Below are 27,553 nucleotides of genomic sequence, written 5' to 3'. Positions count from 1 at the left end.
GTTTGGTCAGTAGCTCAGGGCTAGTTTCACACATAGAAGGGGAACTGGTGGGAAATCTGTTAAGAAAGGCTACGACTTCAGGAATTCTCTGGTCATGGTTTTACCTTGGATCACCTTTTCAATAAGGGACGGCAGATCAAGGGAGATTAAAAGCACTCAAATTAAGCAAAAAAAATATGTCGGGCACAGATTGACAAGGGTTGGGTAAAATGACTTTGCATTTATTTGGCTAAACATAAAAGCCAAAAGCCAACTCAGAACAAGCCAGGAACATGTGCGCACACACAGAGAAACCAATACAGTTAACAATGATTGAGAGGAGACATCCTGAGGCACCCTAGTGAGAGGAGCAATGCACCACACCGGTGTGTTTCAAGTACGACTGCATACTGTCCTGCTAAGACAACAAAACTCACGTGACTCCTAACTCGGTGCCCTGGCCTAGAGTGTCACGCAACTTGGGATTGCATTGATGGAAAGTCCCACTTTCCCCCTAGCACTCTGAACCACCACACCCTTTAGCTCAGTTCGTATCCCAGCATAAAACCTTATCCTGCAGCACTTTCGGAACAAGGTAAGTGACGTTTCAGTGAATGAAAAAAGCTGGAATTAAAATGAATTCCAAAATCCACATCGTTCCACGTATTTGTTTTGGAAAATCTAAGCATTGATCTCGTCCCAAGAAAAAACAAAACAACTGTTCTCGTCAAGCTTGACCCAAGTGGCAGCATTGCAGATGAGTTACAAAACTGTGGAGTTTTACACAGCTGGTTATGCTCGTGACAGACAATGTACTGCTGAGAATATTCCTCTCCTCCTCTCTCTCTATGGCTTTCTAGGAGTCAAACAGCAGCCAAGGCGAACACGTGCTCCATGTACCTGGCCATGTGCAATGTTCAAACGAAGAGTTGAAAAGACAGGTTCTGTCTCCTCGCTGGACAAGCTACATCCCATTCTGTATATGAAAGGAAGGCAGGGAATCGGAACACCATTAAAAGTCACAACAAACAACCCCTACAGGGTGGATCTGCATACAGGCTTCCTGCACAAGGCCCCCACCCCAGCGCGTTCCATATATATCGTTACAAAGAGGAGGGAAAGAATACGTTAGAATTATTAACTGCACTAACACATGCTTCGAGTTACAGATGGGCCTTAATCACACCTTTACACTGGGCCAGGTTTTAAATGATTTTGTTAAAGAGTTTAACCCCATCACACTTTTTAACAGACAGGTTCCACTTTCCCTCCAGAAGCTTGAATAACTTTCTTCTGAAGCCCCAACTCACGTGCTGTTGAACATCACTATCACAGCTTCTTAGAGTCCAATCAATCGCAGCAGAAGCTGCTCACGCTCAGCCTTTGCCTGCTACTATCTCCTGCTTCACCTTTTAGCGTCACTCCACTGCCGCCTTTCCACATGGGACCGGAAGGACATTTGCAACGGCTTGGCTTCAAAGCCAGCCACCATATGCATGAGATCAGAGATCGTTCGAAGCCGCATCTCATATGGTTTTGCAGAAATTGACCCATATGGATTTAGTGGTACCAGGTTCCATCTTATTGCGGCAAATTCTCCATGGAGATCGATCTTGTAGTGGGGGAGAAACACAGACTTCTCTCCTTCCTCTACTCTGTCACTTCCTCAGTAGGGTCTGATTCTAACCAGCCCCGTCCGACACTCATGAGCAGCTGTTCCAATGTGCAGGTGAGGCTCAGCAGAGACGCGCAGAATGAAACAGTCAAGTGATTATGATGAGGTAACACCCTGGGAAACCCAGCCTGTCCCTCATCAATTGTCATGGAGAACTTTGCTATGCTGAGGGTACAGTGCAGATGAAGGATTCCTGGCACTCAGCTACGTGCGGCAACAGACATGAAGTGTGCCAGACAGTGGACTCCATGCGATGACGCCGTCTTTCTAAAAGCCATGATATAAACACTGATTTGGGATTGGAGTGTCCATTTCAATTTGCAAAGTGAAAGGAGGAAGCAGGGATTGTTAGGTACAAGCAACAGTTTTGATATTCCTAGTTACAGGCAAACAACACGCCCCGGCTGCACAAGTGACCCCACCCCGGGCAGAGAGACCATGCAGTAGCTTCCCTGTGCAGGATTTAGGAGTGACTGGACACCATAAATACTGTTATCATCCAAAGCTACAGAATACTGTTCACACCCTGTGTTTAACGTGACTGTCAGTGTCCTGTGCTGCCCTGCCTAAAGTTTGCGATCAGGTGAGAAAACAGACTAAGTATATGCCGAAGGAGAGTGATACAGACATATGCCACCACTCAGATGCCGAGAAATTAAGAATTGTTTGCATCTCACCATTTTGGTGCCACCTCAGAATGCAAGTGCTCCCTACCGCTGCTAAAAGACTTCCCAGAGCCATGGCCATCCCTGCTGGGAGGAATCACTCACACTGGGGTACTGGGAAACCAAAGCTTTCCTTCCCCTTTGCCAGCTCTGGTCTCATGGGAAATATAGGCGTGGGGGAAGAATCGGTTTGACCAAGCCTGGTGGAGGACAAGAGTCTACACCAAGCCCCAAAGGTGGCATTTCAAAGAATAGCTTGACAGAGCTTTGAGGAAGCGGCCGCCCCTTTTAAGTACAGGGTGGTCACGTTCAATAGCTGCACATTACTGTGTAGGATGGTTCTAGCATCTGCCTTTTAGTCTCCACAGAATCACTGTTTCCCTGGATCGGACGTCATGGATTTTAACACCCGCAGACTTTGCCCACGAGAGTCTTAATCTGACCCCGTGGTCTATATGCAACATTCAAGGAAGCTCTTTCCAAGCAGGAGATGGCAAGGCAAGCTCAGGCAAAAAAACAACGTTGGGAGTTTCATGGCTGTAGATATGGCAGCTCCACCCCCTGGATGCTGGCTTCCAGGATAGAGTGTGTTCCAACAAGACCCACAACCTGCCTGCCCAAAGGACTTCCCTTGGGCATGCGCTGTGCAGGGACTCAGTGTTTGACACTGTGCTACACAGCTTACCCAGGGGCACTTAAAGCACAATATAAACATTTATTATATAGTTAATAGCAAAGCATCATTGGACGACAATTTCAAAAGAACAGGGGCTATCGGTTAAAATTAAAAATAGTGGCAGTTTCCTTTCATGCTATTTCTGCGCCCCCAAGAAACACCTAACGGACAGAGGTACCTGCATTTAATGCACAAATGATTTGACACCTATGTGAGAACATCGCCCTTCGCTGGGATAACATACCCCAGCATCTATCCGACTGTACATCAAAATGGACACAGAATTGGCCACGGACATTCTGAACAGCTCTCTTAGCAGGGTCTTCACCTCCCCGATAGGAGAGAGATCACCGCTCTCCATCCCTTTGTGCACAATAATGTAAACAAATACGGACCCGCGCAAAGCAGAGCGCTCAGAGTGGACGTTTGGACAGACCGTAATATGGTCAGCACACCAGAGACTGGAGGGAGATGCGAAGGCAGGAAGAGGACCTTTCTGAAGGAGCAGGCATATTTGTTATTGCCTAGCTGAGCGTACGTGCACACAACCACACAACGCATGTCTGGAAAGAAGAGGTGATGCTCTTCCCTCAAACAGCAGCTGATGGGCGAAATGAGGTTCTTGGCCTGAGATTTAGTGATGCTCCTAGATGCCTGCATGGCCGATAGAACATTCTAAGACAGCCTTTCCCTTGCAGAGGTGTACCTATTGTGCAGGTTTACTAGACTTTACAGAACGGCGCGTGACCCATTTGATGCTGGTGTGGCTGCTCAGATGGCGGATTTCCCACACAGGAGACAGGAGGCATGTTTCCACTATGAAACATTGGGAACCTCAGCTAAAAGAAGCAAGGTCAAGACACGGAGAGCTGGGTAGGTTCCTACTGGTTCCAGAAGAGTACGGACGTCTCTTTATAATTAAAAAATAGCTCATCTACTCTACCGCTTCCTGCGCTGTCTCAAGTTCACACCATATGAGGACCTGGCATATCCGTCATTCGAGAGATTCGGCAGCGATGGAGAATCCTGCCTTGGGGCAATAAAAGGCTGCAGTGGGTCTAAACAGCAGACAGACAAAAGGGTCCGATTAACTGTTCTCCCAATACCCCCCTGGCTGAGGTTTCACAGGGCAAAGACTTCAGTGCCACTCTCTTTAAAATACTTAAAAAAAAAAAAATAAAACCCACTTTTCTCTTGGAAACCATTGGAACGTAAACAATAAAAAGGGGCTGGGGATAGGGAGAACGTTAGACTGTGCTTCCCAGACAGTAGCCCTTGCACAGAGCAGATGGTGCCTCTTGGAGGGTCGTCAGAAGCCACGTTACCATTGCTCTCACGTTTAAAGTTCCCCTGGGGTGAGGAACTGGAATTCGGCAATCAGCGATTCAGTGTCCGCGGCCAGCCGCCTAGTCCTCCTCATCCTCGCTGATGTCATAGGCGACGGCGGATTGGTTCCTGGAGAGGTTGGCCGGCGAGGAAGGAGGGGTCTTGGTGGAGAAGGGCCAGCGGAAGGAGGGAGAGGGGGAGCGCTCATGCGTCGGGCTGCTGCTGGGGCTCTGCTTTGGGCTGATAGCCTGCAACATCCGGCCTTTGCCCTCCTTTAGCATGTGTTTCTAGCGAGGGGAGGGAAACAGGAGGGAGATTAACATTGTGGCTGGTGGCACGTTCGAAGGTGATGGGAATGGGTGTTGGAGCCAGCACTCGCAGCATTTATGGCTGCTCTGGCCCATCGCCATCCCATGCTGCGATAGGAACCCTATGGAAAAAACTCCACTTGCATGAGCACAAACTTAGCTGCAGTTGGACAGGCTCAGTGTCAATCAGTTCAAGCATCTACAGCACACAGCCTTAGAGGGCTGGGTAACAGAACAGGGAGCATTTCACCACTAGGCGCTCCGTTCAAATTAATGGCTGTAAGTTACCACCCTCCCATGGCTACTTGGTGACGTGTAAAACAAGTTGGAGGGGTCAGTCCAACTCTCGGGGAATCAGTGTTCTGAATAAAAACCAGCCGTGGCAGCTGGCACTAAGTGGCATCCATGTTGGTCATCTCAGACAGGCCAAGGATAAGTGATCCTTAAAGACTGAGCTACTTTTGCCTCTAGCAGGGCCTCCCTTAGCACATGGCTGATGGAGATGGTCTGGGAGGGAAGCTGCCACTGCACCCAGTGCTGTGGTTAGCTAGAGGACTTCCCTCTGCAGGGCTATCACAACAGCAACTCCCAGAAGCATTAAAGTTTACCAGGACGCTTTCTGAAATCCCCCACCCACCCACCCTTTGTTCCCCATCTCCAGGGTGAACTTGTTACCAGTGCTCCTTCTGGTCCAAACATCTCCAGGAAGTTGCCGATGAATTCCCGGGATTTCTCCTCCCATTTTTGAATGAGGTCAATGCTCTTTTCCTCCACTTTCTGGACAAACTCCTTCGATTTCTCCTCCACGTCCTTCACCCTCTTTTTCACCTTGTCCACACGTTCCTGCAGGTGATATTTCTTCTCCTGCAGAAGCAAACAATGCAGGGGGAAGGATTAGGACATGGAACACTTAAATTTTCACCTGTCCCATGGGCAATTACTCTTACTTTTTAGGATTTAAAGAGGCGAAGATAATTTGCTGGCAATAATAAAAGCAAACAGCACTGGCCCTAGTTCTGAGTAGCCAGAGGCTCCTGGACACACACAAGCTACGACTGGGAATGGATGAGGTTTCAATCAAAAACACAAAACGACGACGCTCTGCAACCTGCATCTGCAGCGTTCACAGCACAGTACGCAACCAGGAACTGTTCTGATGCAATCACATGGCTGACTGGCAGAAACAGACAATTTCACAGAAAAATTCTGATTGCCACTTTGTTGGCGTTGAATCTTCTGTGCAGCATTTCAAGGGGGAAAATGATCGGACAAGATCCTAGGACAGCAAAAAAAGCAAATATTGGCTCAGTGTGTGTGTGTGACTGGTTAGTCCTGCAGATTTATTACTACTTGTTTGTATTGCAGCCACTCCCCGAGGCCTGGGTCAGGATCAGGCTCACACTGTTCAGAAACAGTCCCTGCCCAGGTGTGTTTGCAGTCTAACACATTGAGACTCACATTTATGAAGCTGACGTTCAGCTCCTTGGCAGTGTATCCCCTCTGCAGGTTTCGACGGGCATAGACATCATAGTCCCGTACAATCCGGGTGATGATATCGGATGTGGAGATCCCTTCGGTCCTCTGAGTTGGTGCAAACATGCCTGAAACCAGGGGAACAGAATCCAGGACAGGTGTAGGTCAGATGGAAGTGAGGAGCTGCTACTGACTCTCAATATGCAGGCTGGGGTATTTCACAGGCTCTTAAAGATCATACCCTACTTACTATATATATTTATTTCCCAATTGGCCTTGGTCTATATTTTGACCCTTAGAAACTGTCCAGTTCTGGTGTCCACAATTCATGAAGAATGGTCAAAAACTGGATGCGGTTCAGAGAAGAGCCACAAGAAGGATTAAAAGATTGGAGAGTATACCTTCTAGTGAGGGACTGAAGGAGCTCAAGCTATTTAGCTTATCAAAGAGCGAGTTCACGGGCAATTTGATCAGTTTAAGTACCTACATGGGGAACAGGAATTTGACTGTAGATGGCTTTTCAGTCTAGCAGACAAGATCCAATGGCTGGCAGTTGAAGCTAGAGACACACAGACTAGAAATAAAGTTTTTGTTTTTTTGTTTTTTTTTTTAAACAGTGAGAGGAATTAACCACTGAACAGTTCACCAAGGGGTATGCGGGATTTTCCATCCCTGGCATTTTTTTAAATCAAGATGGGATGTTTTTCTAAAAGATCTGCTCTTGTTCAATCACAGTGACTGGACTTGAAGCAGGAATTAATTGAGGGGAGTCCTCTGGCCTGTGTTCTGGAGGAATCCAGGCTAGCTGATCACAGTGGTCCCGTCTGGGCTTATCTACGCAAACAGCTCAGCAATACTCCTGGGCCTGAAACCTGCACTCGGAGGCACTTGGGCGGTGAGCCAGTGAAGTCTATGGGGTGGCACAGTGGCTGGACCAAGGCTGCAGAGTGCAAGTCAAGGGTACACTTCCATGGGTCTCTTTTACCTTGTGCAGGTGACTCCTCGCTCGCCTAAATGTACCGATTTCATAAAGGATGTAGGGAGACTAACCCATGTCTCCAACACACATCACTTAAAGCACCCCCAAAAATTTGACCGTCAGCCTTAGAGAACCTAACGCACCCAATAAAGGGTCAGGTTGCTGGCAGCAAAAACTTTATTTTCCTTCCCATGAGAAGGACCCACTGAAGCGTATCGTGCAGCCAGCTGACTGGACGGGAATCTGTGTTTGTCACTGACCGAGCACCCCCTGAGTGCTAAGTAGCATGCTGGAAGGTGGGCTCAGATTCTCCACCCACCCCTCCTTTGTTGGATCTCTGCAGTTATTTAATATAAAACTCAGCGGGGGGGTTGGGGGGGGTAAGCTGATCAAAAGCTGGACTCTAAATGAAGAGGAGCACCATTACTGGGCTCTGAGGAAGAGTTAGCCAATAGACTAAAGGATAACAATCACCCGGAAGAGAGCATGTTTCTAAGAAATGTACTTGGCTGGTTGGTTTGTACTCGTTTCTCTTCGCTATTGTTAGAGACGCGTTTTAATCAGGGAATCTCCAGCACTGAATTTGTGATACTGTGCTGAGGATACCAGCCCATCGTCATGGAATGGGCCGTGACAGGACAAAGGAAAAAAGACTGAGAGGATGCTGCCTTTGTCTGAATACAAACAGCACTGGTAGCCATGTTTACGCTGGAGGTTTGTCACAGCAGGACAAGAGTCAAGGATAGCGTGATTTTCCCATTTGCCCATGTCTTTCTCTTTTCACTCTACTGTGGTGGCTCTTTTTCCTGTGGGGCTGGGCCTAGTGCCCTGAAGTGGGTGCAGCCTGGCACACCGGGTTGCAGTGCCGCTCCAGTTTGGCCCGTACGACCCAAGAGGGTGTTGGCCCCAGCCCTGCGAGACGGGAACTGCAGGGTGAGCTCTCTCTCCAACCCACTCTCCCTCCCTGGTCCTCCTCTCCTCACCCAGCCAGGATTAAGGTACCAGTGTTTCTCTGGGTGCTTGATGCTCCTGGCGTTGGGCAGGGAAAGGAGAGGGGCATTTTTTTAAAATCAAAAATCAGGGAGCGGTCACCCAGGCCTCTTACTAAATTCACCGTGACTGCTCTGTGCTTTGTGACAAACATGCCAAGAGAAATTTGCCGTCCTACCCATGACATCAAGTATGAAAATGTTGCAGTATGAGAAGGTTACAGTCATTTAAGCCCAACAGATGTGAAAACTGCACCCTGCATTTTGCTTTTTCAGTGCCATTTTTAACTAAGAGACGAGACATACTTGCTATTTCTAGAATGGAGACTGAGGGATACAACTGTGGATCACTTATTTTGCTAGGTATTAGATAACAAGCATGCGGTCGTTGTTACCTAAAGGATGTATCATGAAAGAGCAGATCCACCATACCAGGACTAATGAACTAAAAAAAAAAAATAAAAAAAATAAAAAAGAAAAAAATTATTTATTTTTTTAACCGTGACCATGGTATCAGCCTTTGAGACCCAGGGCTTCTGTTTACTCCACGTATCACAGGAGCAGCCATGCCAATGTGGTGCAAGCCTAGTGTGGAAGAATCAAACTTTTAAGCACTCCGATCCCATGGCGAAGGGAGCAGTAAAAGAACCTGGTCAGAGGTGAGCTCAGTCTCCCAAGACATTCAATCCTTGCCAAGCTGGACAGTAACTGGCACCGACTAGAACACTGGTTTTGCTAGAACACCTGCCTCAAGACCCACCAGCTAGTGCTAGATGGTAAAGGCTACAGGTCACCACCACGACTTATGCCTCACCTGCTTCTTTTATGTGTTTATAAACATCGTCACTCCCAGCAGAAGAATATGGGATGTCATCATGGGCAACAAAATCAATCTGGGAGTTGAAGAAAAGAGTTAGAATAAATCTTTCCTTGAATCCACAGAAGGTACCTTTTTATGTAATGACCAAGTAACGGTTAATTACTTACTGCTGAGCACCTGTGTACAGGTACGGAGCTAGCAAAGCAATGAGGAATGTCAATGTGCTTTGCTTTCGAAACAAGATTAACCCTCCACAGCCCAGCCCTCCTACACAACCCTAGACAAGCCTACGAGTGCACGCCAAGGAGGAAGACAACTGGAGTAAGAAGCAAACGGCAGTTTCAAGCTTCAAACAGCGTTATAAACCAAGTGTATTGTTGGCCCGTAAGCAGTAGCCTGGTGCCAGCAGAGGGCAATATCTGATGTCCAGAGGAAGGTGAGAAAGCTCCTTTAGTGCATCTGGACGCAAATTCCTTCCTGACCCCTGCAGCAAATAAGCACGTGTCCTGAAGCAGGAGATTTGATTCACCTTCTCTCAATCTGCACAGCCACAAGTGTTACTACTGGCAGTAAAACTACCAGCCCCTTTTAAAAGCCAGCCATGGTATTTGCCTCTCTAAACTCCTGCTAGTGGAACTTCACCCACGGGCCTGTTACTTGTTTTGCATTTACCTGTCACTAACTTTGAGTGACCCCTTGTTCTCATATAAGGGAACAGCAAAAAGGAGGGCTCACTATGATGGATCCCCCCTGGATCTGGCTTCCTCTCAGATTTTGACAGTACCTGCCATTACAGGCTAGCTCTGCTCAGGCCCCTAACCTCCTCAGAAATGAACATGACCCGTTATACCAACTCATGGCACAGTCTAGGACGTGTAACAGAAGAGGGTTGCTGGCACGAATGATCAGAGGGAAATACAGCAAGTACTCGGAATCCTGTACCGCCGGTGCGTGGAAGGAGCATGGTAGTTACAAGTGTGCGCACACAGCACAGTTGCCTGATTGTCTGAAAGCACCTGGCAGCTCTACTGCTGCGTCTTACCTGGTGCTCTGCCAGGAACTCCGGGGTGAGGGTCCATGGTGCGTTTCTCACCACTTCATCCACGTAGCGACAGTGCTGCACTGCATCGTAACGCTCGCTTTCGTTCATCACCGTGAAGCCTTTGAGGTTATGGGTCAGCTCATCGCTGCACACTGCAGAGCAAAAGGTGAGTTCTGTTAGTCTTCTGAATACCCACCCTGACCCCCTCCACTGCCCGACTCCACCGTCTGCCCCGTGCAGCATGAGAGGACTCTGTGCCAAGACCGTGGCAGATATTCCAAGCTAAGCGGGCTCAGGAGTTACAGTTCAAGTGCCACAAGAGGTCTTGGTGATTCAGGAAGAGAACCCAGCTTTCAACTCCCAGTCTACAGCCCTAACCAGTAAGGCAGGGGTTCACAAACTTCATTGCTCCAAGACTCTCTTCTGACAACACGACCCCTGGAGGGTGGACCAAAGCCTGAGCCTGCCCAAGTCCTGTTGCGCCAGGCGGGAGGGGCCAAAGCTGAAGCCCAAGGGCTTCAGCCACAGGTGGGAGGCCTGTAACCTGAGCCCCCCCACCCGGGGCTGAAGCCCTCGGGCTTTGGCCCCAGGTAGTGGGCTCAGGCTTTGGCCGTGGGCCCCAGCAAGTCTAACACCAGCCTTGCTGATCCCATTAAAATGGTGCCCCGACCCAGGTTGAGAACTACTGCAGTAAAGCATAGGTGTGAAAGGTTTGGAGGTGGAAGGGGAAAGAGAGCGCGTTACGGAGGCGAGGAAGCCTCTCAATTCCACTGATTTCCACACACTGTGAAGAATACAGCATTATTATGCAAAATTGGTCAGTTGACTGGCTGGTAACCCTTCACCCCAGGCCCTCAAAGGCTCTGAAACCCATGCTGCTTGTTGAAAGAAATGATGAATACAGAAAAGTCAACTTTCCTTTAAAAGCTAACAGTGTTCTTCCTCTTTGATTGTCAGTACTGGGAGCACAGGGCAGCTCTATGGACCGCCACGAGGTGGGACACAGAACTGCCTCATTTACATAAGGGATAACTTGGGTCCAGACCCCTGACACCTAGCAAAGAAACATCAGAACCAAACAGGTTTCTAAATTTAGAAATGCCAAAACCCATCTGAACAAATCAAACTAGAATAGAATGGGTTCATGGCAAATCATCCAATCACCAGGCTGATTAAACCATGTGAAATAAAAATCAACAATTCTTTATTAACTCTATGTAATAATTTGGGAAGGCCCAAACGTAAACAGGCCGATCTCAATTGATATATTGCTGCTCCAGCCGAACAGCTGATATAGGGAGGGTGAAATCACTCCCAGCTTGAAGCTAACATTGAGACTACGCACACAGAGGGACAGTTTCTTATTCTTCACCTGCTCTGGTTCTCCAGATGAAGGCTCAGAAAGTCCCCTTTTATTTTTTGGCACTCAATGCTTTGAACAGCATTTCTTGTCACACAAAATTTAGATCAACGCTTAGACTAACTCAGTCAGAATAGAAAGTAGTCCCCATCTTTAAAAAAAAAAATTTCTGGAGTTCCATTTTTATAGACAGGAACATTTGTCTCCCAGCACTGCACTCTATCCAATTCAATACTGAAGAGGACGAGATTACAACGTGGCTGCCCTTTGAGGTGCAACAAGTGCAAGGCACCGTGTAAGACGTTAAGGGTGGGACAGTGCAAAGGAAACTACAGGTTGCAATCCTACCTTTGACATGGTAAACTATTCCTGAAAGGCTGCCAAAGTCAAGAGACCTCTCCTTACCTCCCACAATGAGATATGTGTTCGGGAAGAGGTTCTTTGCCTGCATCAAGGCCCGGGCATGTCCAGAGTGAAATAAGTCAAATATCCCATCAGCATAAACCCTGACTGGTCGATCCACTGAGCATAAAAACAAACAGACGTTATTCATGGAGAGCCATTCCTGGGGAAAGCATTTGCTGGCTGCGCAAAGACCTAGTGAGCCTTGGGTTCCTTGTGGTTGTATGTGTTGTTACAGAAACAATTGTCAGAATGTGGAGCTGTAGCCAGAAAAGGTTTGAGAGGGAAATTGCTGGTTTGTTTCCGTTAGGAGTTAGTATATGGGGGTGCCAGACTAAGCATGGAATGACATTCAGAGACAGACTTAAAACCGAAAGTGCCATGCCTGGTGTTCTCATGGGGCTAAGTGCAGCTGCTCTGAGACAAGGTGCACACAGCACAAAGGGAAACCTGGGGAAAATGCAAACATCCAACATCGCCATTCTACAGGAATCAAAATGCAACATGCCAACGCTCTGCTCAGCAACTGACTACCAACAAGTGACTAGCCGAAGACATTTCATGGGTTTGTCTTACGTTTGCCAAGCAGGCTCCTGGAGGAAATCCTGGAGATCTTCCCAATTCCCCCCACACTCCATGCTGAACCTCACTACTATAGCTGTAGTCCTCCAATTCTGGAAGAATGGCCAACGAGAATTCCTGCTCAGTATGACTCCTAAATCAACCAGGCAGGGCTATTACTGAGCCAACCTTTAGTTCCTGCTTCCAAGGAATGACAAGCTGCACTGAAAATCATCTCGAGACTGCACAAAACAGTCCTGCTAGGCCTTGGGGCTGTCAGATAATTTCATGGAGAAGCTACTGCTGTAAAGCTTTCCCTGGATGGGGCCAGAAGGTTCAGCCCCATTCGGATTAATGGCTATTCCATCTCTTAGTAAAGAGCAGCTCGTTTATTTCGATACTTGAGCTCACACATGCTTAACTTTCACCCACTGTTCCACATTCAGCCTAAAGGATATTCGAGAGCCCATATACTACTAAAACCACAATGGACTTCTTAACTTCCACTTTTCTGGGCCAACACAGGACTCTCTCACAGCTGTGGGACACTTCACCCATCCCGGAAGTTATCTGACACACGGCTCTCTGGCCAATCTAAGCCAGCCAGACAAGTCTGAGCCAGTGGGAGGGCACTTGGTAGACAGGAAGTGAGACTGCTTCATATATAGAGGGCAGCATTTAAGGAGGCCTGAAGCTGAGGGAAGGAGAATCAGATAAAGGGAGCAGCAGGAGGATGGGACTGGGGGGCAGTGTGGGGGAAGAATACAGATGTACAGTAGTTAGGGACACTATAGGCCATTGAAGGTGAGACAGAGGCAGTCAATTAAGGTAATAAAGTGAGTTTTGCTGGAAAGGGACAGATGTTAGATGATGCAGATGAGCTGTATAATGAATGCTAAAAGACAGTAATAATTTATTACTTGCAGAGCCAATCTGATTGATCCTGAAGGTGTTAAATGATTCCATAGAGAAACCGAGGAATCAGAGATTCGAGACCTCTAACCCTGATCTGCGGGCCAATACAGGCTTGGTCCCTGGTGTATGTATGTGAGAATGGGCGTCTTGAACTTTCTCAAAGCATGTATCGCAGACAACAGGTTGGAAATCTGTGTGCTAGCATTTAGATCAGTTTAGATTTGACCGTGCAAAGCCATGGGGCTTCCAGAAATTCCCTTGGGAGACTGCTCAGTAGGCCTTGACAGGTCATGAGATGAGTAAACCTCCTTTAATGACTTTATTGCTATTTACAGAAAGAAGTGCAGTGCTTTCCTTACAGCTACGAAGCTGGCACCATGCAGGGCTGGGTACGATCACGTACTTTGAACAGTCAGCAGAGGAGTGCGGCCCCTAGCAGGTGTTACTAGCACTGCCATTTTCATGCTTCTGAACAAAACCTTGACCAGTGAGTAATACACCATTCTACTCATACAGGTGACTAGAAATCGGCACCCTCCTATTCCCAGGGGCAGATCTGCTGAGCATCCTAAAATTGGCTATCTAACGTATGCTGCTCTATCCTTCAGCGTGCAGGCAGGGCTCCTCTCAACGTTGCCACCGTTAAGGGTATTTGTTTTGCTCACACGTCTTATACTTGTCACGAGACAAGTGATTTTTTTTTTAAATCCCTTTTGGCTTCTTTACTAGTCTAACTTTTTAAGTTGTCTCAGTTGTCGCAAAGAAGAGGGTTAGTGTTGATACTGCTCTTCAGTAACTCAGGAAGGTGGCTACAAGCAATATTAGCACTGAGGAGAATGTAAGCTCTTTGGTGCAGGAACCTTCTCTTACAATGTGTACGTACAGCTCCCAGAACAGAGGCCCCAATCTCCAGGCAGTCACGTAATACAAATAATAATAGTCTTAGTCCCCAGGGTGGATATAACGCTCCTAAATAGCTAAGCAGGGCTCCTTCCAACCTGACACAAGGGAGGATGAAACGCTTTAATTCAGCCAGGAGAAATCCTGGAACAGCACATGTGTTTAGGTAACTGCCTTCTCATTTGGTTTTACAGTACTTACAGGGGGTGCCTTGGGTCGCCTCTTCCAACGTCAGTCTGACATACGGCTTACTGTAGTCCACTTCAATTTGATCTGAAAATGGAGCTGGCTCCCTCAAGCCCTAAATAATCAGAGAGAAAAATAGCTTGCAACCCCCCCAAGGTTCAGCATTTTACACAGCCACAGCACAAGCAAACCGGGATGGCAGGGGAATTATGACAGCCCAGCAATTCAATAGCAGACACGCTGCACTAGGAGAGCTTTGTGCAAAAGGTGCTAATGAGATTTACTGATGTTAAGCCCCAACACGGTCCTGGGGGGTAATTATCCCTAGCTTATGGATGGAGAGAACTGAGGTGAGCTGAGGTTAAGTTACATGCTGAATCAAAGGCAAAGCTCAGCAGAGCCCAGGGCACAGATTCCCAGCTGGTGTGAATGGACTTCAGTGAAGCTATGACAGTTCACACCAGCTGAGGATCTGCCCCACGACTCCTTTACTCCCAAGTCCTCAGATCTAACCACTGGACCAAACTGCCTCAGCTGGACCATACTTTGAAACACATCTCCCCACGCGTAGGCTCCAGTGTGGTAACATGCCAGCAGTTACAGGTATCAGAACACAAACTATTAGCACAGAAAGAGAAGCTGCCTATAGCCGGTCTGACTCTCCAGGGAAAGTGTTTAAAAGCACCGATTTGTAAGCCCTAGAAGGCGGGAAACCAGTCACATTCTGTGGGAAAGCACAGAAATCTGATGGAACATTACAGGACTTCCCCCACACCCCTTTGAAACTACCTGCAAAACCAACATGTTGGTGGAGTTCAGAGTGAGAATTAGGAGGCATAAAGTCCAATTATAGCTACTGTAGGGCTGATTTCTTCTGGACCAGAACAAAGCATCTTACCCTCCAATAAGCAGCCAGCTCAGTTTCAGCTAAATGACCATGTGGGGTCTGTGACTGTTAGAGACTAACTTTCTCTTTTAGCAGGAAGGTGTGTCACAGCAGAAGATTGCCCTTCCCTAAATCAGATGATGAGGAATCAATCTTGCTAACCATTACACTAATGTTGTGACTTAAGCCAAACTACAGCTGCAAGAGATTTCTCAGCAATTTCACCCTGCACACTGTGGTGAGCACTGGCAGACCTTCTGCAAGTATTGCAGATGTCACTCCCTATTGGAGTTCTAAGCTGAAATGGATCTCTTTAAGTGCAGTGCATGGGAAGGCAGCAACCTGGCTGCTATGCTGTGGTGAGCTAATGCCCTTCAAAACCTTCTTTAATGAGAGTATTGTACTAAGTTTCTGGCCTCTTACATGCCATCTTGTCCATTACAGTCAGAGGCCTTGGGTCTTCTGGACCTTGCGGGATACAGAGGCAGAAGTGGCATCGTTCCTACCTCTAAATTTGTAGCATGCTAAATTTGTAGCATGTATCTCCTCACTTCAGGGATTCTAAATTAAACTCTTACATTTAATGAGGCCAAAATCCATTCCTCAATACAGCCTTCAGATTTCCTATTTAACACTCAATTCCCCTTTGATTTTTTATTTTTTTCCCCCAATACTTCCATGCTTGCCTCTGTTCTTATTGTTATGTTACCTAACGGATCACACGAAACCCTCCTCTCTAGATTAAAAAAAACAGTCTTTCCACCAAGTAACAGGGTTGGGGTACACACCCTGAAATACTGAATATAATAGATGATCAGAACAGGGCTATAAAGTCAACTGGGCTTTTTATTACTGTCTGCTGGGGAACTTTAGCCCTGCAATCCTCTAAATGAGCAATCAGATCTTCAGTTACAAGTATCTGCCAAGAGAGCGTAAAGTATCTGGGTGACACTTTTGCCCTTGCAGGATCAGGGAGCCCTGCTCTAAACTCCTAGGAATAAAACCTTTCATGAAAGAAAAGAAGTAAACTCCAGAGACCCACACGGAGTCTGCACCTCAAAGAGGCTGAGGTATTCTGAAGAAGGCTGGCTAGAGGTAGCATGAGGAAGCAGTATAAGTACAGTTCGCTTTGTGCTTTTTGTGATCAGAAGCCCTTACAGGGCTATGAATGTAGCACCAAAGAGGGTGGGTGCGCACACGTCCCCTCCCCGTCTTTAGATGATATGTTACAAGGTCTGTTGGTTAAAGCACAGCAACTGAAGTCAAGAAGATCTGGGTTCTTCACTCAGCTCTGGCACAGCTGCTTTAGCAAGTCATGTCACCATTCTGTGCCTCAGTTTCCCCATCTGTAAAGTGAAGACACTAATTTTTACCCATTCAGCTTTGTAAAGCACTTTGAGGTCTTTTAATGGAAGGTGCTATTGAAAGGCAAAGCTTCGTTCGTAAATTTGGGAAGGTAAAAGGTGAAGCTGAAACACATTGCAGGTATTTTTACGAGCAACTTTGACCCCACAGTGATGGGGGAATGGATGGCAGCCAGCTCTGACAGAAAGATCAGGAAGGAAGAACTCTAGAATGTGTGATACACATGAGCCCCATGGAGTAGGAGGGAGAGAGCTGCCACATAAGGACAAACCTACAGAGTTACAGCAAGGGCAGTATGAAGTCAAGGCAAGCTCTGGAAAGAAAGCATAGATTTTGGCAATGGTGATCCCAATAAACCCACCCTTCATGTCTACTTGGGAGGTGGAAGGAGAACACAGATCAGGGTCTGGTACTAACAGTGAGTGAAAACAGTGGGCCTTTTTTGGAGGGGGGGGGGGGAGAGAAAAAGCAACTGAGTTATAGTTTTAGCAGTGTTAATGATTTAAAAATACAAGAAATCAGCCCGAGAGAGACTCTTCGAGAGGCACCATCAGATTAACGGAGGGCTCAGCATTTCACTTTTGTAAAACAAGGCTGTACTGAGCCCAGTACAGACAAGAAATGTTCTCATGGATTATTTGAAAACTCTCCTGCAGTGCTGGAAACACAAATACAGCTTCCTGCTAAATACCTCAGAATCAGAAAGTGAAATCCATTAAACACACAATGAGACTAACCAGTCTACCATCACTGCAGAAGGCAAACCAGGGTGCATAAAAATAGATTTTATAAAAATCAGATTTTATTCAGCATAAATATTTAAAAAAAATAAACCTATTTAAAAATTAAATTTGAAATGATAACCTATATGAAAGCCTAAACTTGCCATATTCTATTAACATCATTTAATTTAGATAAAAATATAATATTCAAGCAGTACGTATTCGCTGTGGAAGTTTTAAAGAAAGACAAACCAGTGAACTTGTGGCAGTCACTAGCTAAGCACCTGGAACCAGAGTTTGCTGAAATGCTAAACAAGCTTTTGACTGACAGAAGCCTCTTTTGCAGGTTCAGAGAGATTTTCTTCATTTCACTTTATTCAACTAGTTCAGTTCAATAACTAGGTTCATGGAAAGCTGAGAAATTGGGAGCTGAAAGAGCAGGAAAGCTTGTTTTCCTTTTCCAATCTGTGAATAAAAATGGAGGTTTGGGCAGATGAGAACTACTAGTTCTAAAATCTTGAAGGACATGGTGACCAGAAACAATCAGCTCAGCCAACACTTCCCTGGTTTAGTAAATCCGTTTTAAATGTAAACCATGTGTGGACTCAGCACATTTCAGATAGTTTTATTTAACTAATTAAAAAATTGAAAATACTGGTTTTATGCATTTTTAACGCAATTCCAATTTCCATCCAAACGCAGCCTGACACAAATCACCACACACACAAATCATCAACCTGGCAAATAAGAATGCAGTCACCATTTTCTAACATCATGAAAATGTAAAAATTAAGAAACCAAATAAGCATGTTAAGCTATATAATTGCTTAAATAAATGTGTACAGATATAGCGTATCCTCGGGTTAGCAAAAAATAGTAATAAATTTAGTACCTAACCAATAAGGATCAACCTCACTTTAGGAAAATAACTAAAGTTCAAATGCAAAACAAGATAAAAATTGATTATTTATATCAAGGTTTCCTGCCTGCTGATTGAAATCAATCCGCCTCAAGGCAAGATGTTAATTAACATTATTTTGGTTTTAATAATTTAGCCCCCAAACACTCATGCATGCATGTGACTTTAAAGCCACAAGTAGTTCCATTGATTTCAGTGGCATTATTAATGTGCTTAACCACGAGTAGCTGTAGGAACATGGCCACAAGTGGGTCTAAGGAACCAGTATCAATTTTGTTTAAAATCGCACTTACGTCACTAAAGAAATTAGAACTGTGAAAAGCTGATTTATTTCAAGTCTGTTCACATCCACGCCCAGAGTGAACCACCACAATTACCACAAAGAAGCTTACCTCAGCTGGCTTTGGACTCTATTTTTTTTATGTCTGTGTTGTAAGTATGTACATTAGTGTGAGCAAAGGAGGATTTCGAACCAGCTTTGCAAGAAGCAAACAGCACTAGCCGGGCTGCACTGCTCCGCCTCTTTCCCTGGGCACAGAGGATGTTTTACTTTGCCCTAATCAATGTAGCAACATGAGTATCATTCAGCTGCTTTCCAAAAGTGAAACATTTCTGATCAGAAGCCTTGCTTACTTACAAACGAGTGACGGGACATTTTCGGAGGGATTCCATCCAGCTCTGTTGCCCCATTGGGTCCTGACCCATCTTTTCTTCTCTTCCGGGGATTCAGCCTGGACGAACTTGGTGGCTCCATCACAGAAGAGGTGCTTGGCAAGGTCTTTCCAGCAGACTATAAGAATGAAATAAAAAACAAGAAATATAAGAGGTATTTCACTCAGGAAGGGCTAAGAAACCAGCCAACAATGGGCACTATGTACAAAAGATCAGCCCAAAAGCACCTGAATCAGGAGGCCTAGCCAGTTGTATGTGGCATCAGGTAACAAAACTTCTTGACAAACAGTGCCCGGTGGGAACACTGAATAATTTCTCTCTGCAGAGCAGCTCCTAGTCACAAGAATGACGAGCGGGTAATACTCAGCTGGCTGGAGAGAAACTCCCTCAGGCAGGAGTTGCAATATGAGTGATGATATCATTAGCATGAAGCTAGTTATGCTATTTTAGTATCTGAGTGGCAGGCCAAAGATTAAAATATGCCCAGTCCACATGTCTGAAGGGTAACTGTGTACAATTTCCCAGCACTCATTTCAATGATAAACTGGATGCACAAAAAGAACCCCCACACAACAAGACAGCTGATGGGTAAAGCTGGATTTCCTTTGCGGGGGCGGGGAGAGAGAAGAAACCTTGCCAATGAACTAATTCATGACTAGGCTATTTGCAGTGATCTCTCAGCTGTTAACTTCCAATATGCCAGGAATTCAAGGAAGCCCCACACTGCTTGCTGGTGAAGTGGAACTAGGCATTTACATGAATGGGTAACACTGGAAAATCTCAACTCCAACTGCCACAAGATTTAAAAGCAGATGCTGGATTTGCAAATTTGTGACTTAAGACTGGGTTGAAGTTTTTCCTTTACTAAATCAGCTATATGCATCGCCTCTCGTCAGAGAAGACTGGCATGCCTGGGAAATATGGTTCACACCCAAGTCTAGAAACTCTAATAATAAATGCTCTGTGGATTTAGGACTCTGCCCCCCCACACATGCAGTGGGTCTCCTGGAACACTTTGTAGGGAGCGTCTGGATTCTCTGGATTGACAGTGAACCTACTGCACGAAGAGAGCAGGCTTATACCATCACTTGAACGCTACCCTGACCCTCCTTGAAGCATATGATTGTATATTATCAATCTCTGCAGACTATCACTGCTCAGTTACACCTACTGGATGATTTAACATAAAGTGGTGTTGGATGAAGCTCAATCAGTCAGATCCTACAGAGCTTTTTGAAAGACGGGCCTTTAAAGGGACAACTATTGGTGGGCACTTTAGGAGCACAGAGGATTCTGTGTTTGGGAAAGTTCCGGAGTAATGAGTCAAGCAAAGATAAAAGACTACTTAGGAATGGAGACTAGAAATGTGCTTTATAACATTCCCAATTTAGATTCAACATGGCCTTACACAGTGGTCTCCAAAGTGGCCTGGACTACTATGTTCAGCTCTAGGCAGCTCAATATCAGAAAGGTTTCAGAGTAGCAGCCGTGTTAGTCTGATGGAATTCACAAAAAGAAAAGGAATACTTGTGGCACCTTAGAGACTAACCAATTTGTTTGAGCATAAGTGATGAAGTGAGCTGTAGCCCACGAAAGCTTATGCTCAAATAAATTGGTTAGTCTCTAAGGTGCCACAAGTACTCCTTTTCTTTTTACGAATACAGACTAACACGGCTGCTACTCTGAAACATCAGGCTGTATCTAACCATAGGAATTCTTAACCCACCCAATTTCTGAACAGAATGTGCTCTTCTTAATGTAGCAGCCTGCCTAGGAGCGATCTCAGAGTGACTCAGATTTCCATTCACTGTATTTCAACCAGTGAATGAATGAGCACAAACGCGCTCCTTGCTGAGATACTGCAAGTGTGTTGCTGCCAGATGTAAAGGCTACCGCAAGTCAAAGAACTGTAAGTTCCTCCAATGGGCAATGCTGTTTTATTGATTTCTGTCTATGGAATGTTTCAGAGTAACAGCCGTGTTAGTCTGTATTCGCAAAAAGAAAAGGAGTACTTGTGGCACCATAGAGACTAACCAATGCCATAAGTACTCCTTTTCTTTTTGTCTGTGGAATGAGTGACTGCCTGCGTTCAGGGCTAACCCTATCCCATCCCCCACATCTGTCAGCGCCTCTTCACCACTCACTCTCCCTTTTGTGTTTCCTCCCCACTTACACTCTTCCTGTGCCCACCTGACTCATCTCTTTTGGTGCATGCCCTTCACCTCCTCCCACTTTGGCTAAGGTAGTTCGGTGGAGAGCAGCACCCCTGGGTGATGGGGTGGGTCAGCAGGGGAAATGGCCACACATGCACACAGCTTAGGGAAAAACCTGCTTTAGAGTGTGCCTACACTGCAATTAAAAACCTGCAGCTAGCTCGTGCCAGCTGACTCGGGCTCGTGGGGCTCAGGCCAGGTCATGTTTAATTGTGGTGTAAATATTCTGGACTGGGCTGGAGCCTCAGCTCTAGGACCCTGCAAGGTGGGAGGGTCCTAGAGCTCAGGCTGCCTGAGCCCAAATGTCTACACTGCAATTAAACAGCTCCTTAACCCGAGTCAGCTGGCTTGGGAGAGTCGCAGGTTTTTAACTGCAGTGTAGACATACCCTAAAGCCACGTACATGTAAGTTTTACCAACATACGTGGAAGCGTAGGCCTGGCCTCAGACAATGACTCAAGTATGCACTAGCTACATCAATGTCAAGCACCAGATCCAACTCTGACTGGAAATCAGAGGGAGCCACTTCCAGAAGAACTGGATTGGACACTCAAAGAGGAAGTACAATTCCTGTAGACACGAACATGAATGCAGCTATTTGACAAAGCAAATTTTGCAACATTGCAGGCGTCAGAACTCCTCTTGCCTGTGGTGAGTGAGAAGCTGCCCCCCAGTGAGTGAGAGCTTTCAGCAGCTAATTTCTGCAGAATTTAAGCTTCCATTGAAAAAAGAGTTCTTGCTCTTCTGGCTGCAAAGAAAGCCTTCCAAACGTGAACAAATTATTCTTTTTATCATCGTAGCGCTTAGGAGCCCTTCTCACGGATCAGGACCAGTGGACGCTGTGTAATCTCTCTGACCCTTAGGACACAAATCTGCAGGGCTGAGAGCAGCATTCTGTTAACTTCACTTCACAGTGAGCCTTCGGCACAGTTTCAGAGGGGCAGCCGTGTTAGTCCGTATCAGCAAAAAAACAAGGAGGACTTATGGCACCTTAGAGACTAACACATTTATTTGGGCATAAGCTTTCGTGGGCTAAAACCCACTTCATCAGATGCATGCCGTGGAAAATACAGTAGGAAGATTTATATACACAGAGAACATGAAAAAAATGGGTGTTGCCATACCAACTGTAAGGAGACCAATCAATTCAGGTGGGCTATTATCAGCAGGAGAAAAAAACCAACAACTTCTGTAGTGATAATCAGGATGGCCCATTTCAAACAGTTGACAAGAAGGTGTGAGTAACAGTAGGGGAAAAAGAAAAGGAGTACTTGTGGCACTTGTAACACGGCTGCTACTCTGAAACCTGTCAGGAGGGGAAAAAACATTTCCCCATGCTAATTTTCCCCCCCTACGGTTACTTGGAAATGGGCCATCCTGATTATCACTACAAAAGTTTTTTTCCCTCCTGCTGGTAATAGCCCACCTTAATTGATTGGTCTCGTTACAGTGGCACTGCATTCTGCATCTTGAATGGTGCAAGACAAGGGGGGGCAGGGAATGATCCTCTTTAAAATGCTGAAAATACCCTTCAAGGATGCCCAAGTCCCTTACGGATACAAATGCTACAGAGCTCAAGTCACCCACCACAGAAACACAGCCACCTCTGGGGTGGAAAGTGGTAGGCGTTTCACAGAACACAGAAACACTACACAAACATTTGAGGATGGGAGTGAAAAATAAGGTAGACAAATGAGATTACGGGACACAATTAGCCGAGTTTGGCCAGGACATGAGGATTAACCTCCATGTGGAATCTTTAGTAACCACCAGTGGCAATTCTTGTTGCTAATTTGGGGGCTGATCTCAATGGAGAGATGTATATTCCTTGATGAGGGTGTTAATGTTTTGTTAGCCAGGTGTTGTAGTACTGCTGAGAAACAGACCCTACAATTTTGAATATATACCATCGAAACACAGCAATGGAATGAGGAGCTGGCCCAACTGCATTCCACTGGAAGAAAAGAGTTTCATTAAGAGAAAAATGTTGTTTGCATATGAACAGGGAGGGGCAGAGAATAAATTCCACTGCTTCATCATGAGGCCTCTCTAATCTGCCTGAGCATTTCACAGTCACTGTTACCATCCTGGTCAGGTAGTCTGTAATGTATCCCTACTGCTATATTCTTATTATTCAAGCATGGAATCACTAGCCATAGAGATTCTACGGTACAGTTTGGTTCATTTAAGATTTTTACTTCATTTGTTCCACACTTTTTTTCACATATAGTGTCACTCCCCATCCAGTATGATCTGTTCTGTCCTTCCGATATATTTTGTACCCTGGTATTACTGTATCCCACCGATTATCCCCATTCCACCAAGTTTCTGTGATGCCTATTATATCAATATCCTAATCTAATACAAGGCACTCTAGTTTGCCCATCTTATTATTTAGACTTCTAGCATTGGTATATAAACTCTTTAAAAACTTGTCACTTTTTAGCTGTCTGCCATTACATGATGTAATTGAATGGGACTTTTTTTCTTTTGACTGTTTCTCAAAGTATTGTTACCGGAATACTTTTTGCCTCTCCATTAGGGCTTTGGCCAGCACAGCTATGTTGGCATAGTCACAACCCCTTGTCTGACATAGCTATGCTGGCAAAAATTAAGCATAGATCAGGCCTTTGTCATGTCTAGATTGGACTGCAATGTGCTCTAGGTGGGGCTACACCTTCACTCCATTTGGAAGACAAAAGCTAGTATAGGATGTGATGATTTTGGCCGTGTCTATCTTAAAAAGTTTCGCTGCTTTAGCTATTCTGGTGTAGTTAAAGCAGCAAGCTACAATACTGCAAATTCATTTATGCTGGTATGAAAGCTTATACCAGTTCCAGCTCGGCAGAGCCGAACAAGCTATACCAGCCATATAACAGTGTAACAGTTTCTACACTGAGGCTTTTACCAGCAATAACAATGTTCGGAAAAAAAAATTTGCATCCCTTAACTACCATAGTTATGCCAGTTAAACTTTTTAAGGGTCAAGCAGACCTTGTTTGTTACAAATGACACCAGCACTCTGTGATCTGTGGAGTTCAGTGTGTTGGTTTTAACGTATGAAGCCTTAAATGGCCTGAGACCGTCCTATCAGAGTCCCCCTCTCACCCCCAAATAAGAGCACCACATTTGAAATCAGCAAAGGCACCTCAGAGGGAGCTTTTTTGGTATTTAAGAGAGCTGTGGGTAGGGCATTCTCCCTAAAGGCCACTCATCTTTTAAATTCACACCCCTCCTTCGTCCAAAATAACCCAAATGTGGTGTTGATGGGCCATACATGCCACACGGCCCATCTGTTGAAGCAGGAAAAAGGAAAGGACAGAGGTGATAAGGGTAAGTTGTATACAGCAAAAAGAAAAGGAGTACTTTATGACTTGAGAGGAGTACTTCTCAAATTGGGGGTTGGGACCCCTCAGGGGTCACGAGGTTATTACGGGGGGTGGGGGTGGGAAGGGGTCGTGAGCTGTCAGCCTCCACCCTTAACCCTGCTTTGCCTCCAGCATTTATAATGGTGTTAAATATACTAAAAAGTGTTTTTAATATATAAGGGGGGGTCGCACTCAGAGGCTTGGTATGTGAAAGGGGTCACCAGTACAAAAGTTTGAGAACCACTGTTATATACTCAGTGGTGGACTAATGCCAAGAAATTGTTATAGAATGACCAGTCAGTGACAGTTTGAAGGTGTAACATTTTGCAAACCACTAGAGCTAACCAGCTACTTATTTAGATTTAAATGTACTAAAATAATAGTAATAAAAAACCTTTTACCCTGGTCTCTAGGAGCTGTGTTATCAATTTAGAAAAACAATACAAAAGCCATTACCAAACCAAAACCAAAGCACACCTCCCTGTCCCTCATACGAAGTGCCAGTCAGCAAACACAGGTAAGAAATCAAAATCTCCCCTCCTACTCCCTATACCGGGGTTCCCAAACTTCACTGCACTGCGACCCCCCCTTCTGACAATGAAGTTACTACATCACTCCAGGGGTGTCAGAGTCAGAGCTGGGGAGGAAAGAGGGCCGCACCCAAGCCCCACTACCCTGGGTGCAGGTGGAGCTTGGGCTTCAGTTTCAGCCCTGGGCCCCAGAAAGTCTAATGCTGGCCCTGGTGACCCCGTTAAAATGGGGTCACGACCTACTTTGGGATCCCGACTCACAGTTTGAGAACCGCTGCCATATACAGGTTTCAGAGCGGCAGCCGTGTTAGTCTGTATCCGCAAAAAGAACAGGAGGACTTGTGGCACCTTAGAGACTAACACATTTATTTGAGCATGAGCTTTGGTGAGCTACAGCTCACTTCATCAGATGCATTCAGTGGAAAAGACAGGGGGGAGATTTATATACACAGAGAACATGAAACAATGGGTGTTACCGTACACACTGTAACCAGAGTGATCAGGTAAGGTTAGCTCTAATGGTTTGCAAAATATTATACCTTCAAACTGTCACTGACTGGTCATTCTATAGTAATTTCTTGGCATTAGTCCACCACTGAGTATATAACAGTGGTTCTCAAACTTTTGTACTGATGACCCCTTTCACATACCAAGCCTCTGAGTGCGACCCCCCCTTATATATTAAAAACACTTTTTAAGATATTTAACACCATTATAAACGCTGGAAGCAAAGCAGGGTTAAGGGTGGAGGCTGACAGCTCAAGACACCTCCCCACCCCAGGTAATAACCTTGTGACCCCTGAGGGGTCCCAACCCCCAATTTGAGAACTCTGGTATATAAAATTCCAGACACCAGACCAATGTAGTTTTAAATCCACAAACTCAACAACTCTGTGATATACTGCACACATCTTCAGGTGTATAGGGTAGACTTTTTTTGGTCTGGATTTGAGCCAAACATGGTGCCCACATTAGCCCAGAAGAAGTCAGGAAAAATAACCCTCCTACCACACAGCTAGATAAAATAACTCATCTGTGTACTCTGCTTCAATTCAACCAACCCTAATCTCTGACTCTGTCACAAGCCACAGGGAAATGGAGCACATATGGGTGGGAGGTATGGGGGAGGGTGTGGACTCTGATTCTGCCATTACTACCAGAGATAAGGAAACGGAACAAAAGGAAGGACATTCAAAAGCAAATACTGTAATGGGGCACCCTTAGCAGTCCTGTCTGGACACAATAATGGGCACTGAGATGAGCAGGGTGGGGAGTTTATGCTCCTCTCCTGGAAAATCTAAGGGAGGAAGCCAAATCTCATTATACCACCCCTTACGCCCCATACATTCCCAACCAGTGCTCCCCCGAGCCAGGTATCCCCTGCCAGTGGCCCACCCAGAGCTAAGTTGCCCCCATACCCATCCAAACCAGGGTCCCTTCAATGCTCCCAGAACCAAGTACCCCCTTGCTCCCCAGCCAGTTACCCCCCACCGAAATAAATGCCTCCTGTACTTACCCAAGTCAGTGCCCCCTCAACCCACCCCAGAGCCAGGTACCCCCCAGCCTGTGACCCCATGTTCCCCAGAACTGAGTGTCCCCAAGCCAGTGCTCCCATGCTCCCCAGCCAATACCCACCCCCAGAGCTACATGCCTCCTGTATTTACCCAAGTCAGTGTCCCCTCAACCCCCCCGAACCAGGTACTCCCTAGTCAGTGCCCCCAGCCACAGCCCTTCCAGAGCCTAGTACCCCCCCACCCCCACCCAATGCTCCCTTAACCCCCAGAGCGGGGTACCCCCCACCCAGTGCCCCCCATGGTCCCCAGCCAATAGGCCCCCAGCGCCGAATGCCCCCCCACACCCACTCAAGCCAGTGCCCCCCCCGCCCCCACAGCCGGGTACCCCCCAGGCAGCACCCCCCCCGGCCCCGGAACCAGCGCCCCCAGTCAATGCCCCCCCGGAACCAGCCCCCCCAGGCAGCGCCCCCCCGGAACCAGCGCCCCCAGGCAGCGCCCCCCCGGAACCAGCGCCCCCAGGCAGCGCCCCCCCGGAACCAGCCCCCCAGTCAATGCCCCCCCACACCCACTCAAGCCAGTGCCCCCCCCGCCCCCACAGCCGGGTACTCCCCAGGCAGCGCCCCCCCCGGCCCCGGAACCAGCCCCCCCAGTCAATGCCCCCCCGGAACCAGCGCCCCCCCGCTCCGACCTGCCGGGCCGCTCCGCGCTCCCTCGCCGGCCGAGGCGAGGCGGGGCGGGGCTGGGCGCGGCCGCTCCCGGCTCCCTCGCTGGCCAGCGGGGCGGCCGCCCAGGGCGCTGCGTGTCGGGCCGGACCGCACGGGAAGGGACCAGCCGCGCGCGCGGCTCCAGCGGGGCCCCCGGGAAACCGCAGCCGGCACCGGCGTTCCGGGCAACCCCCGGGCCGGCCGGGCTTGTTGTGGTAGGGTCGCCCGGTGGCGCCGGGCCGGCTGGCGTAGGGCTGCAGGGCGGCTGGGTCTCTTGTTGTGGTAGGGTCCCTGGCGGCCCCGCCTCAGCGCCCTGCGCTTGTTATTGTAGGGTCGCCCGTGGACCCCTGGCGTGCCGCGTTGCTGGGGTAGCGTTGCCCGTGCGCCCCGCATTGGGTGTCGTG

At 47.0% G+C, this 27,553-nt stretch overlaps 1 protein-coding gene across 3 annotated transcripts; it reads right to left on the bottom strand.

The window, feature by feature from the left end:
• Positions 1 to 190: 190 nt before the first annotated feature.
• Positions 191 to 27,271, bottom strand: PCYT1A (phosphate cytidylyltransferase 1A, choline). 3 transcript variants are annotated; one of them, XR_012160704.2, is made up of 10 exons: positions 27,134 to 27,271; positions 18,786 to 18,938; positions 14,272 to 14,371; positions 11,698 to 11,814; positions 9,933 to 10,084; positions 8,885 to 8,963; positions 6,088 to 6,230; positions 5,305 to 5,493; positions 4,333 to 4,608; positions 191 to 955 (listed from the first exon to the last, which is right to left on the bottom strand). XR_012160704.2 is itself a non-coding variant. In XM_073359070.2 (9 exons), exons 2-9 carry the CDS (start codon positions 18,900 to 18,902, stop codon positions 4,402 to 4,404), a joined length of 1,104 nt encoding a protein of 367 aa, XP_073215171.1. In that variant the 5' UTR covers positions 18,903 to 18,938; positions 27,134 to 27,271; the 3' UTR covers positions 191 to 4,401. The 3 variants fall into 3 exon arrangements, 2 of the variants coding, with proteins under 2 accessions (XP_073215171.1, XP_073215173.1); XM_073359070.2 differs by having other exon boundaries at positions 191 to 4,608; XM_073359072.2 differs by lacking the exon at positions 4,333 to 4,608 and having other exon boundaries at positions 27,134 to 27,268.
• Positions 27,272 to 27,553: the final 282 nt, after the last annotated feature.

This window comes from Lepidochelys kempii, chromosome 9 (assembly GCF_965140285.1).
Source record: "Lepidochelys kempii isolate rLepKem1 chromosome 9, rLepKem1.hap1, whole genome shotgun sequence".
Lineage (NCBI taxonomy): Eukaryota > Metazoa > Chordata > Testudines > Cheloniidae > Lepidochelys > Lepidochelys kempii.
This window is presented reverse-complemented; position numbering and strand designations above follow the sequence as displayed.